Source organism: Odocoileus virginianus, chromosome 26 (genome assembly GCF_023699985.2).
Source record: "Odocoileus virginianus isolate 20LAN1187 ecotype Illinois chromosome 26, Ovbor_1.2, whole genome shotgun sequence".
Lineage (NCBI taxonomy): Eukaryota > Metazoa > Chordata > Mammalia > Artiodactyla > Cervidae > Odocoileus > Odocoileus virginianus.
In genome coordinates this window covers 26,018,343-26,032,649 of record NC_069699.1, presented here as the reverse complement: position 1 = coordinate 26,032,649, position 14,307 = coordinate 26,018,343, and the positions used below count along the sequence as shown (strand labels likewise).

Genomic DNA, 14,307 nt, shown 5'->3' with positions numbered 1-14,307 from the left:
TCCACCCTGTATTTCCTGCTTGCTGGATAACTTTCTTTGTGAGTTACTTAATTATTATTTGCTTTGACTGTTATTCTTTCTTTGTTTTTCACCTACCACCTGTAGAATGTAGCTTCAGCAAGGGCAGTCATTTTGATCTGTATTGTTCACTGCTGTCTTCCTGGTACGCAGAAAGGTGTCTGGCACATCGTAGACACTTCATATAGATTTATGGAGTAATGGGATGGAGTGAGCAAGGAAGAGAGAGCAGAGAAGAGCATTTCTGAGAGACAGTGCATGTGCTGGGATCTGAAGATGACTAGCAATGAGATGGAGAGCTGCAGTCTCAGTGTGACTGTGATCGTGAATGGCTGCCCACCCAGGCTCCGGGTGCTGGAAGCAGATACAAGAGACCTAAGTAGAAGCCACAATCAGCAGTTTGGGCTTGATCTTCAAGGCAGTCAGGAGCCTTTACATGACTTTTATCCAGGGAATAGCACAATCCTATTTGCATTTTAGAAGACCATGACTCTGATACCAACGAGGAGAAATCATAGATGGGGATACGGATCAGATTGGCGGTGGGAGGACCATCTAGGGGGAGTCACAGTGATCTTGGTGAGGGAAGATGTGCCTCATCAGGTAGCAGCAGGGAGCTGAAGAGACGTGGACAGTCTCAGAAGATACATCTCTACTGTCCTCTCCTCTGATCCCCGAAATCAGTGGAATCTGAGTAAGTCTATGCATCTGCACCTAACTAAGCCAGGAAGCCATGCTTCTACTCAGCATGCTCTTAAGTAATCAAACTGGAAAGTCTTCCGAAGTGTTCCACCCACATCTTCAACTTTCCTCTTGGTGAAAGAAATCTGGAGCACGGCCGCCTTTATTTGAGCGAGCAGTGAATAATGGAGCAGCACGCTGATTGAACTCGAAGTTTTTGGAAGGAAGGTAGCATTCCACATCCAAGCTCCCCTGGCCTCCAGATCTCTTGTGCAAGTAAATTAGTTTCATTTGTCTCAGGGCACCTTTTTCCAGGCCAACATCTTCCAGCTTGCCTGCAAATGTTTCTCAGTGGTGTGTTTGAGGCTTGGCTGTGTCTCCTTGTCTGGAACAAATTTTTTATTACGAGGAAATAGCTGGAAGATGATTCTGGACTCTTGGACCCTGTTCCCCTCTCAGCTGTTGACTGGGTATTTGATACCTTGGTAATTTTCAGCTTAACCTGTCCTCTCTCCTGCCTGCTTCTCATTACTAAGCATTTCACGCTGGAAGCTGAATTTCATACCTACCAGCTCAGCAGTCTTGAGCGAGACGGTTAAGATTAACACCTGTTTCTGTAAGACTCTCCCAAGATGTCATGGAATCCCCATGTGTTGTTTTCTTTGCTCACCTCCTGGGTTTGCATGATTTTCCTTTGGTCCGGTGGTCATGCCTTCCACTTCAGCCTAAAACCCTCCAGATGATAGGAGTATCATGTTGCTCGTTTCACATGGGAAAGCCACTGTCCACCCTCGTCTTGTTCAAATTGCATTCAAATCTAATTTCCATGGCCCATGTGAGTGGGAGCGCCACAGCCCTGTGTCAGCTGTCAGAGTTTAGCAATACCATTTCCAAACATGGGCCAGTAGGCAGCCAGCAGGCACTAGACAGCTGAATGCTGGCGGAAAAAGCCTCAGACACCTAAAGCAGTCCAAACAGTGACTCATCCTGCTATTGCCAGGATAAATATGGGAATAAAGGGTATTTTTCTCTAAGCAGGAAGAATTGTCAAAATGCTTATCACTTTATAAAGTATAACAGATTGTGCCTGTTCGTGTTTTGAAATGTTCTAACCCTCCACTAGCTTTTATTTTTCTCTTATGAGTTTAATAATAGCTTTCACCTATTTTTCTTCTTTCTAGGAGGCCTGGAGAACTCAGGAGTTTCCAGGCTGTGCTGCCACCCGAGCTCTGGATCCACTTGGCGGTGGTGGCCTGTGGCAATCGGCTGGAGGAGACGCTTGTCATGCTCAAATCTGCCGTGCTCTTTAGCCACAGGAAGATGCAGTTTCACATCTTCACCGAAGAATCTCTGAAGCATGAGTTCGATAAGCAGGTGATTGTGCAGAAATTGTGGCACTGAGTGTATACAAGAGTGCACTGTGGACATGTGTATCCTGTTTCCTAATGTATTTTACTGAAGACTCAGCTGTGTGCCCACGAACACTTGGCTCTGAGCCTTAAAGTCGTCCTCTATAACAGGGATAATTACACCCCCTTAGAGAGAGATTGGGAGGATTAAATGAGGATCAGATGAGATGATGCACTTGAAGCACTTGACCCAGGGCTCCACCCCTCCTGTTTTTACCGACATTGTTCTCAGTGGGAGTCACGTAGCTTATTTTTATCTGTATATATATATATATATTTTTGAATGACAAATAATATGTGCTCATCAAAATAAATTCAAAGAGGATGTTATAAATGTAAAAGGTAGAAGTCCTTGCTACCCTTCTTCCCCACACAAGAAACTATCAGAGTCAACACTTTTGAGTAATTCTTCCACATTTTTTTCACATACAGGTGTGTGTATGTGTATTTATGTATCTGAGAGATTGAGTATGTATGTGTGTGTACATCTATATGTGTGTACTCTTCCTGTATTGAGGAACAAGTGACAGTTTCCTGCCAGTACAGGGGAGCTTTGGAAATGGCTCTTTTCTCTGAGCTTGTTGCGTGTGCGACTGTAAACCAAGCTTTGTTTTCCTGGCAAGACTTCTCTTGCAGTGAGTTCCTGAGTGCTGGCAGAGAGAGCAGCTGTTTTGTTTTGTATCTACCAACTTGTGTCACTGGGGCTACATCCTGCTATCCAGGTAGCCACACTGAAAGGCTAAAGCAGAATGTTGGGTAACTAAAGACTAACAACTGAAAGCTGGAGAATGTATTATGATTTCTAAAGAATAAAAAAATCACTTTGACAACCTCTCCTAGAGAAGCCAGGGAAGAAACCGTCTTGGGACTTGAAATTGATTTGCAAGTACCTTGAGAAAGGTCTGCATCAGGGGAAGGGGCAAGCAAAAACATTGAAACACATGTAGGTAGCTTCTCTGAAGCTGTGGTATAAGAGGAATTATAATTAATCATAATAATAGTAATCATAATTTCAAAAATAGAATAGCCTTTATCAAGGGCTTATGATTTATGATTTACTGTTATTTAATCCTGATAACAATCCTTTGAAAAAGTTAATAACCATATCCATAGTTTACTAACTAATAAAATATACGTATTTTACTAACTGAGATCTTTGAGGCTTAAGGAGTCTCAGTGATTAACTCATCTGATGTCAATTCAAGGTTTCTGACCCAAATATCCATAAACCTAACTCGACTACTTCTCAAACTAGTAGACAGAAAACCCGGATTTCAAAACTCAGCTCCACTATTTACCGGCTGCCTGATCTCAGGCGAGTCTCAGGGGCTTTTTTTGGGCTTCACTTTCCCCCTCTGCAACTTGGGACCAGTGGGACTGATAAAAAGAGATGCTTATCTGTACCCAAGATAGGCCAGGTCAGGCTGCAGTAACAACTTCCGGAAAGCTCAGAGAGACTTTCCATACGCCTGCTACATGTCTCAGAGGGCCTCTCCACACGGCCCTCTCAGCCTGGGACCACAGTTAACAGAGACCGTTCTTGCACGCAGCTGGCACCTGCTGGAACATTTGACCTCTGCAGTTCTTGAGATGCCACTGAAGGAAAGATAGGGACTATCAGATCCCCATGGGGCCTTTCACTCCGTGTGACACTGGCATTTCTGTTCCTATTTAACTGTCCAGCAGCAGCCAGTCACAAGACCCACCTGACTCCAAAGGGGCTGAGAAGTATGCTGTGTTCGGGAATGGAGCAAAAGTGGCTATGGGCCAACGCTAGTCGGGTCACGTACAGTATCCATTGAATAAGTATTTATTGAGTACCTACTACATGCTAGAAGTTGGGGCATGAGAATGGAACAGAACAGAATGCAGACTTAAATTTTAAAAAGAGAAAGAAGATGTATATATATATATATAATTATAGATGTGTAACAAGTTGTGTTTTCCGAAGGGCCCCCAGTGATCCTGCCTCCTACTATTCACACCTTTATGTATTTTCCTCCTGCACTGTCCCAGGGCTGGCCTGCGTGACCAGTAGCATAGGGAAGAAGTGATGCTATGTCACTTCTGAGATTAGATTTAAAAAGGCACTGCACCTTCCATCTTGGTTGCACTCTTTCTCTCTTGGAGGCCAGCTTTTATGTCAGAGCAGCCCTTGCAGAAGACCATGCATTGAGGCGTGATGACTTCTTGCCGACATTCATGTACATGAACTTGGAGACAGGACTTCTAACCCCATCCAACCTTCAGATGACTCGCCCTCAGGAGGGGTCCTCAGCCAGAACAACCCAGCTCACAGGAGATAATGAATGTTTGTGGTTTTAAGCTACTAAGTTTTAGGGTAATTTGTTATAAGGCGAGAGCTAATACAGATATATCTATATACATATTATGTGTGTACATGGATGCTTAGTAGCCCACCAGGCTCCTCTGTCCATGGAATTTTCCAGGCAAGAATATTGGAGTGGGTTGTCATTTCCTTTTCCAGGGATCTTCCCACCCCAGGGATTGGACCCGCTTCTCTTGCATGTCATGCACTGGCAGGCAGATTGTTTACCACCGTGCTACCTGGGAAACAAAGAGTCAGAAACAATTGAGCGACTGAGCATGAGCACATAACATGTATGTGTATATAACAGAGTATGCCAAACGTCCTGCCATGTGACATCTGAGGCTGGGTCATAAAAAGGATACAGCTTCTGCCTGGTTATCTCTCAGGATGCCTGGCCCTGGAACCTAGTCACCATGCAGTGAGGAAGTCCAAATTCACCCATAGGAAGAAGCCCACCCAGAGAGAAGTCAGGTCTCCAGCTGGTGACTAACCTCCACCACCAGACATGTGAGAACAAGCCGTTAGATGATTGTAGCCCCCAGCCTCTAAGATTGTAGTTGAGGCCCCAGACATTGTGGAGCAAAGTCAAGCCGTCCCTTCTGTGCCTTGTCTGATTTTTTGATCCTTGGAATCTATGGGCATAATAAATGGTTGTTTTATGCTACTGAGTTTTGGAGTAATTTGTTATGAGCCGTAGTACCTGGGACGTTATAGATTAGAAGCTATTTCATGGGAAAATTTTGTAGCTACCTGTGCAGTTGTGTTATGTTTTGCGTTGTTAAGATGACTTTATCTCTTTGATGGCTCATTTCCTCAGGTCTTTGTTAGGCCAGTGAAGCTCAATTGCATAGGAAATTATAATAGGGTGTTAAAAATCACAGCAGGGCATATGGCCCCTTTCTTTTCCATGCTGAGATTATGGTGCCAGTTTAGATGTAAAACATTGGCTCTTTCATAAGTCACAGAATGTTTCTCAGCCTCAATTTCTTTATTTGTATCAAGCAAAAATCTATCATAGACACACAGAAGGGACAAATGATTCTTGCTCTGCTTGTTGTGGAGTATAATTGTGAGGCCGTATCAGATTCTGTAGATTCCTTGGAATGTTTCTGTCCGGTGGGTACTGTATTAGACCTGAAACTGTAGATCAGCAGCCTTTGGTTTCTGCTCAGCCATGTGGGATGCTGGTGTGGAGGGGCAGGTTATCTCATCCTTCCCAGGGTTGTCAGTTAGTTTCAACACTGAGGCATTGTGGGAATATCCAGAGTGTCTTGTGATAACTTTCTGGGAGGCTCAGGGACACATATCTCAGCGTCAGAACAAAACAAAATGCTAATTGCCATCATGATCCCTCTGGAAACTGCATTGTGGGCAAGTTGTGTTTTATTGAAGTAGATTTTTTTTTTTAAAGCTGTTTAAGAAGTAGAGTTTTTTTTAAGCTGTAGATATTGGTATTTACCATCTACATTGTTGATATTTAATATTTGAAAGTTTCATTTATTTTTGTCATCTCCTAATATAAAAGTTGAAAGTGTCAACTGGTTGATTTCTTAACCTCTTCAGGCAGTTCACAATCAAATATACAGTTTAACTTTGCCCCAGACTCAGAACCAGAAAAAAGTAGTACACAGAAGTGGGGACAGCTACCAGCCCATTCTGGTGGGGTGCATGAGACATTGACATTCTGTAGTGGTAGATGTAGAACATCATGCAGTTGTCAAAACCCATAAAATTGGATGATACAAAGAATGAATCCACATGTAGACTATGGGCTTTACTTGATAATGTATTGATACTAGGTCATCACTTGTAACAAATGTGCCACATTCATGCAAGATGTTTATGATGAGGAAACTGTGGCATGGGGAAGGGAAGGAGAGAGGATTTATGGGAACTCTGTGTACTTCCTGGTCAATTTTTCTGTAAACATAAAGCTGCTCTGAAAAATAAAGTCTATTGATTAAAATAATTTTATTATAAGATTAATATAAGCAGACAAAGTAATATACACTCCCTATAAAAGTTTTAAAGAGTGCAGAATCGGACACAACTGAGCGCACACAAAAAAAATTTATTTATTTAATAAAGATTTTTTTTTTCTTTAACCAAAAAAATAAATAAATAAATAAAGAGTGCAGAAATATAAACATAGAAAATGACACCCCCACCTCTACGGGTACCCACTTTTAACAGTGCAGTGCATGTCTGTTCAGATTTTTCTCTACGTGTAAAGTACACACATGTATTTTCCCCTGTGTGATAGAACCATATGATAAATTTCTTTTTGCACTTTGCTTTTTCTAAAACCTAACTATATATTGTAACTATTTTTTCATAATGGCGCATATGCATGTGTACTAAGTCATTTCAGTTGTGTCCAACTCTTTGCGACCCCATGGACCGTATGTAGCCTGCCAGGCTACTCTCTCCATGGGATTCTCCAGGCAAGAATACTGCAGTGGGTTGCCACATCCTCCTCGAGGAAATCTTCCCAATCCAGGGATCAAACCCACGTCTCTTATGTCTCCTGCATTGGCAGGCGAGTTCTTTACCACTAGTACCACCTGTACTTTACCTTTACAATAGTCCACTGTGTAGTTCCATCATAATGCATTTTCCCAGTTCCTTATTATTGACTATTTAATTTGTTCCCAAGGGGATTTTTTTGTTTTTTATTTTTTACTAAATCTATGTTTTGGTAAAAGTCCTTGTACCTCTGTCTTGGGGTTTGTTATTACCACTTTCTAAATTGCCCTCTTGGAAGTTTTTTATAATTTACCCTTCCAGTGTTAAGGTGCGAGTTTCCCCTCATCCTTGCCAACTCTGGATGCTGTTTTTTAAAATCTTAACAATGGTCTATTCAGTGAGCACAAGTTGTGGTGATAAAGTTAAACTTTCTATGCATGCTACCTGAATAATTTCTACGTTGCCACTCAGAAGTTTTAGGTGTTTTCCATATTTCTGGGGTCTAATCACCCTCCCCTTACCTGCTATCTCTTTCAGCTTCGACAGTGGCCTGACTCATATACAAAGAAGTTTGAGCACAGAATCTACCCCATCACATTTTCAGCTGGAAACCCTCAGGAATGGAAGAAATTATTCAAACCCTGTGCTGCCCAGAGACTCTTTCTTCCGGTAGGAACACCTGCTTTTAGTAAGACGCTGTTTAGGAGAGAATTGCATTTGGAAACATCATGGAATTAACTAGGGTTTGTTTAGAGACATTTTAATTGCAGTGGTTACAGTGGAAAATATGTTCCTCTTAGATTCTGCAGCTGATGCTGTTAATGATCAGGGTGTTCAGAGAAGGTCCCTGTGGTTGAGAAATTGTGTTTCTCAAAGATTGAGGGACTGAGAGTATCCAGAGCATTCTTGATTATGAGTCTTTGTGACTGTGGATCCACATTTACTAGCTCTGTGGCCCTTGCTAAATCTCTAAACTTCTCTAAGCTTCACTTTCCTCCATAAGCTTGGCACATAGTTGATGCTCGATAAATGTTATTTTAGATTATTATTATTTCTCTTAAAATAATAACTACTAAAAAAAAAAAATAATAATAACTACTTCTAGATGTTAACTATGTTGTTGTTGTTGCTTTAGTCACTAAGTCGTGTCTGACTCTTGCGACCCCATGGACTATAGCTGCCATGCTCCTCTGTTCATGGGATTTTCCAGGCAAGAATACTGGAGTGGGTTGCCATTTCCTTCTCCAGAGTATCTTCCTGACTCAGGGATTGAATTCACATCTGTGACATTGACAGGCAGATTCTCTACCACTGAGCCACCAGGGAGACCCAGCTGTACTTTTCTAGGGAATGATTCAGAGAAGGTTCAGAGTTCCAGTTCACCTTTTCCATTTGGAGTGTTCAAATCGAATGTCTTTGTTTCCTTTTTAAAAAAATCCTAAATAGAAAAGCACCAAAGATATACCAAAACTGACAATATCACTGAACAAAATGGAAGCTTTGACTTGGGCATTGCAGCCTTGACATTTGTGAAGGTCATGCTTTCAGTAAACGTTTATTGAGTGCCCATTAGGTGCTAAGCTCTGGCTTAGTGATGGCGATATGGCAGTGAGCAAGACACCCATGGTCTTTTTAATTTTTTTTTAATTTTTATTAAAATTTATCAACATATAGTTGATTTACAATGTTGTGTTACTTTCTGCTGTACAACAAAGTTAGTCTGTTATAACTAACATATACCCAGTCTTTTTAAGATTCTTTTCCCATACAGATCATTATGGAGTATTCAGTAGAGTTCCCTGTGCTGTATAACAAATCCTTAATAGTTATTTATTGGTCTTGCCCCCTTAGAGTTTGACTCTAGCATGGAAATGAACAAGAACTTAGAAATGTGATCCATGCTGAGATGGAGAACAGTCTCATGGATGTATGTAACATAGGGTTACACTTTGATCTGGGAGATATCTAGAAGGTTCTCTTGAGGAATGGCTTTTATGCTGAAATGTGAAAGAAGGAGTGGTAGCAGGGGGTGGTCCCTGGGTGACGAGGGTCTGAGACGTAACGAGAGAAAAAGGTTCCAGGTAAATGGAATAGTAAGTACACAGGTCCTACTACAAAAGGAGGAAGGCACATGTTTGAGAAGATAGAAGATTCCAGTAACTGAAAATAGAGTGCAGTGGAGTAGAAGAGGTTGACGGGGTCTGGGGCTTGCAGACGCTATAAGCCATGTTGAGATGTCTGGTCTTTGTGTTCAGGACAGTGAGATGCCATTAAACAATTCTTAGCTTGGAAGTGAGATGATCTGACTTGGGTATTGAAGAGGATTCAGGGATTTCCCCGGTGGTCCAGTGGCTAAGACACCATGCTCCGATGCAGGGGACTGAGTTCAGTCCCTGGTCAGGGAACTAGATTCCACATGCCACAACTAAGATCTGGCACAGCCAAATAAATAAATACATATTTAGGAAAAAAAAAAAAAAGGATTCACTGGTTCATTACAGTACGGATAGTGGAATTGCTGAGACCAATTAATACTGACTTCAGCTATGGCGGTTGGTTGCCTTAGCGATGGATGCAGACCATGCCTCCATCCCTATGAGTAGCTGGCTACGAGAGGTAAAGTGGAGGTGAGCAAAATTTCACCAAGGTTTCTGATCTGAACAGCTTTTAAAGTTGGTCTGTTTGAAATTGCCAGGATTCAACTATTTATGACCTACAGAAAAGGCTGTGTCTTTTAGTTCATATGAGTGTGTGTGTGCGTGCGTGTGTGTGTGTGTGTGTGTGTGTGAGCTCAGTTGTGTCCAACTCTTTGCAACTCCATGGACTGAAGCCTGCCAGGCTCCTCTGTACATGAAATTTTCTAGGCAAGAATACTGGAGCGAGTTGCCATTTCCTACTCCAGAGGATCTTCCCGACCCAGGGATCAAACACACATCTCTTGTATCTCCTGCATTGGCAGGCAGACTCTTCACCACTTCGTCACCTGGGAGTGTATAGTAGTGCTATTTAGAGATGGAAAAGGGGACTCGCCTAGAGATCCAGTGGTTAAGACTCTTTGCTTCCACCATAGAGGGCATGGGTTCAACCCCTGGTTGGGAAACTAAGATTCCATATGCCACATGGTGGGGCCAAAAAAAAAAAAAAACCCAAAAAATGTAAAAACAAAACTTAGAGATGGAAAAGGCTTTGAGAAATACCATTATTTGTAAGGGAGAAGATGAGTTTAATTAGAGTCATATTTTGATTTTGAGGTACCTGGGAAACACCCCCACAAGGAGGCCTTACCATCTGTTGGTCTGAAACCCTAACTGGCAAATGGCACTTTTAGCATTTCCTACTCAGATCCTGTGAAAAAGAAACAACCTGGATGTACTATTGGTGGAGATTTGCTACACAAGTTCACTGACTACTAAATGAGCTGTTTTTTACATGGTACAGCCTTTAGTACAGGTTGTGAGATGGGATTCACTGCATCAAACAAAGTAAGAAGTGGCTCAGATGGTAAAGAATCCACCCACAGTGTAGGAGACCCAGATTCGATCCCTGGGTGTGGAAGATCCCCTGGAGAAAGGAATGGCAACCCATTCTAGTATTCTTGCCTGGAGAATCCCATGGACAGAGGAGCCTGAAGGACCCCTGGTTATAGTCCAGAGGTCTCAAAAAGTCGGAGACAGCTGAGCGATTAACATTTTCACTGCACTTTCAAGAAACAACAACCCTAAATCAGAACTAAAATCTCTGGGTTGGTGTTATGAAAACTATTTGAGAAGACAAGAAAAAAAATCTCAGGCTTCTGCTTAACTGTTTTAGGGGGAAAATATTAGAAATCCCAAGTTATTATTGGAAAATTGTCTCCCCAACCTACCAAAAAAATAGTAACAACCCAGTAGAAGACATTTGAATTTTTCCTGACCTTGAATTGTGACTTTACTGCCACTACTAAAAAAACAAACCTACCACTTGATGGTTTTCATTCATCCCCTGCTGAACAAGTCTATTCCATTTTGAATGACAAATGAGTGCTGGTATTCCTTATCTGCTTTTGATAATGGAAACTAGCCCTTCTTAAAAATAATAAAGAGAGATTGTGGTTGGCAGGACATTTACTTTCCCTGACTTGTATATCATAACAGAAGTTTATAAACATGGAGTTTCTGGACATCAGTGAGATATATTGATCCTCTTGGTAATTTGAAATAAAGTCTAGGTGATGTTTTCCTTGAAATTTGTCTCTCAAAAAAAAAAAACAAAACAAGAAAAGACAAAAAGAAAAAAAAAAAAAAGAAATTTGTCTCTCTAAAACCAAATCAGGGGTGCTGCTCAGTCAGTGCAGAGGAGATGGAGATCCTAAAATGCAAACATTCTGGCCCTGGTCAGTCAAATGACTACGAATCACAGTCTTACCTCTTTTCTGAGGGGGTGTCATCTGTAGATGAAACCTTTTCTCAGGTAAGTGAAAGTGAAAGTCGCTCAGTCATGTCCAACTCTTTGCAACCCCATGTACTATACAGTCCATGGAATTCTCCAGGCAAGAATACTGGAGTGGGTAGCCTTTCCCTTTTCCAGGGGATCATCCCAACCCAGGGATCGAACCCAGGTCTCTCACATTGCAGGAGGATTCTTTATCAGCTAAGCCACAAGGGAAGCCCAAGAATACTGGAGTGGGTAGCCTATCCCTTCTCCAGTGGATCGTTTCAATCCAGGAATTGAACTGGGGTCTCCTGCATTACAGGCAGATTCTTTACCAACTGAGCTATCAGGGAAGCCCTTTTCTCAGGTAAGATTTTACTAATCAGAGCATGAACCTTTGCAAGTCATCCTATTACATTCTCAAATACAATTAGTGGAATTCACATCCTACCAATTCAAGATTTATGAAGTCCTGAAATCAATCAGTTTAGGACATCCTGGAATGTTAAGTCAGGTGGGCCTTAGGAAGCATCACTACAAACAAAGCTAGTGGAGGTGATGGAATTCCAGTTGAGCTATTTCAAATCCTAAAAGATGATGCTGTGAAAGTGCTGCACTCAATATGCCAGCAAATTTGGAAAACTCAGCAGTGGTCACAGGACTGGAAAAGTTCCATTTTCATTCCAATCCCAAAGAAATGCAATGCCATAGAAGGCTCAAACTACCACACAATTGCACTCATCTCACATGCTAGTAAAGTAATGCTCAAAATTCTCCAAGCCAGGCTTCAGCAATACAAGAATCGTGAACTTTCAGATGTTCAAGCTGGTTTTAGAAAAGGCAGAGGAACCAGAGATCAAATTGCCAACATCCGCTGGATCATTGAAAAAGCAAGAGAGTTCCAGAAGAACATCTATTTCTGCTTTATTGACTATGCCAAAGCCTTTGACTGTGTGGATCACAATAAACTGTGGAAAATTCTTCAAGAGATGGGAATACCAGACCACCTGACCTGCCTCTTGAGAAACCTGTATGCAGGTCAGGAAGCAACAGTTAGAACTGGACATGGAACAACAGACTGGTTCCAAATAGGAAAAGGAGTACGTCAAGGCTGTATATTGTCACCCTGCTTATTTAACTTATATGCAGAGTCCATCATGAGAAATGCTGGGCTGGAAGAAGCGCAAGCTAGAATCAAGGTTGCCGGGAGAAATATCAATAACTTCAGATATGCAGACAATACCACCCTTATGGCCGAAAGTGAAGAAGAACTAAAGAATCTTGTGATGAAAGTGAAAGAGGAGAGTGAAAAAGTTGGCTTAAAACTCAACATTCAGAAAACTAAGATCATGGCATCAGGTCCCATCACTTCATGGCAAATAGATGAGGAAACAGTGGCTGACTTAATATTTCTGGGCTCCAGAATCACTGCAGATGGTGACTGCAGCCATGAAATTGAAAGATGCTTACTCCTTGGAAGGAAAGTTATGGCCAACCTAGACAGCATATTAAAAAGCAGAGACAAAACCAACAAAGGTCCATCTCATCAAGGCTATGGTTTTTCCAGTGGTCATGTATGGATGTAAGAGTTGGACTATAAAGAAAGCTGAGCGCCAAAGAATTGATGCTTTTGAACTGTGGTGTTGAAGAAGACTCTTGAGAGTCCCTTGGACTGCAAGGAGATCCAACCAGTCCATCCTAAAGGATATCAGTCCTGGGTGTTTATTGGAAGGACTGATGCTGAAGCTGAAACTTTGGCCACCTGATGCAAAGAGCTGACTCATTTCAAAAGACCCTGAAGCTGGGAAAGATTGAAGGCGAGAGGAGAAGGGAACGACAGAGGATGGGGTGGTTGGGTGGCATCACCGACTCAATGGAGATGAGTTTGAGTAGACTCTGGGAGTTGGTGATGAACAGGGAGGCCTGGCATGCTGTAGTTCATGGGGTTGCAATGAGTCGTACATGACTGAGTGACTAAACTGAAGATTATAATAATGTCCTAACATGTTCATAACACTTGCCATAAACATCCACACTTAAGGAAGAAGTCAGGGAAGAATATGTCAAGAGGGACTGGATAAAATTGCTTATGTCTTGACCTATAAATATGTCCTGTGTATGTGTGTGTTAGTCACTTATTCATGTCTGACTCTTTATGACCCATGGACCATAGTTATCTAGGCTCCTCTGTTCATGGATTTCTCCAGGCAAGAATACTGGACTGGTTTGCTATTTCTTTCTCCAGGGGATCTTCCCAACCCAGGAATGGAACCGGGGTCTCCCACATAGCAGGCGGATTCTTTACCAGCTGAGCTACCAAGGAAGCCCATAAAATCTCACTAATTCCTATTTAATATAGAAAAGGTGATGTGAATTCACAAAACATAAATATGTCCTGAGAATTTTTAACTCTGTATTTCCAATGAACTTGTCCCATTCTTTAATATTTCAAAGTAATACCATGCCAAATAAAAATCTTAATTACCTAGATTTTCTATATAACATCAAGAGCAACAACATATAATCTTCCCTTTTTGCACTTATAGTTTGTTAAAGAGGTCTTTATTTGGTTCCAGTATTTGGAAGACTGTATGCCCACTAGGAATGTTCTAATGTGTCTGCCATATGTTGAGAGAAAAGAGAGGTTTACTTGGCTTATTAGAACTGTTTTATTAGAACTTTTTATAATTAAGGTAAGATTTTTGTATTATCAATAATATGTTTCAGAATTAGCAATTAACATTGAGACTTCCTTGGAAAGAACCTTTTGTATTTCAACAAATAGTGACAGGCAAATAGGAATATATTAAAAAGCCTTATTAAGAGGAACATCAGCATCATCATAAATGATGTCTATATATTTCATCAAGCCCTAAGAAGCCTTAAATTATCAGGATGAAGTTAACTACCTAAAAGATCACATGAAAACAACCCTAGACACCAATTTTGTTGGACAAGTTTTCCACAGTACTTATCATTTACTCACACACT

The 14,307-nt window shown here is 41.5% G+C and overlaps 1 protein-coding gene across 1 annotated transcript in view; it reads left to right on the top strand.

Annotated features, from left to right (window-relative positions):
- The window catches only part of GXYLT2 (glucoside xylosyltransferase 2), an 80,649-nt gene that overhangs the window by 19,382 nt on the left and 46,960 nt on the right, over window positions 1-14,307 (top strand). Inside the window, exons 2-3 of the mRNA XM_070455664.1 lie at window positions 1,881-2,073; window positions 7,444-7,575. Coding sequence (XP_070311765.1) covers window positions 1,881-2,073; window positions 7,444-7,575 — 325 coding nt within the window. The remainder of the gene's footprint in view (window positions 1-1,880; window positions 2,074-7,443; window positions 7,576-14,307) is intronic.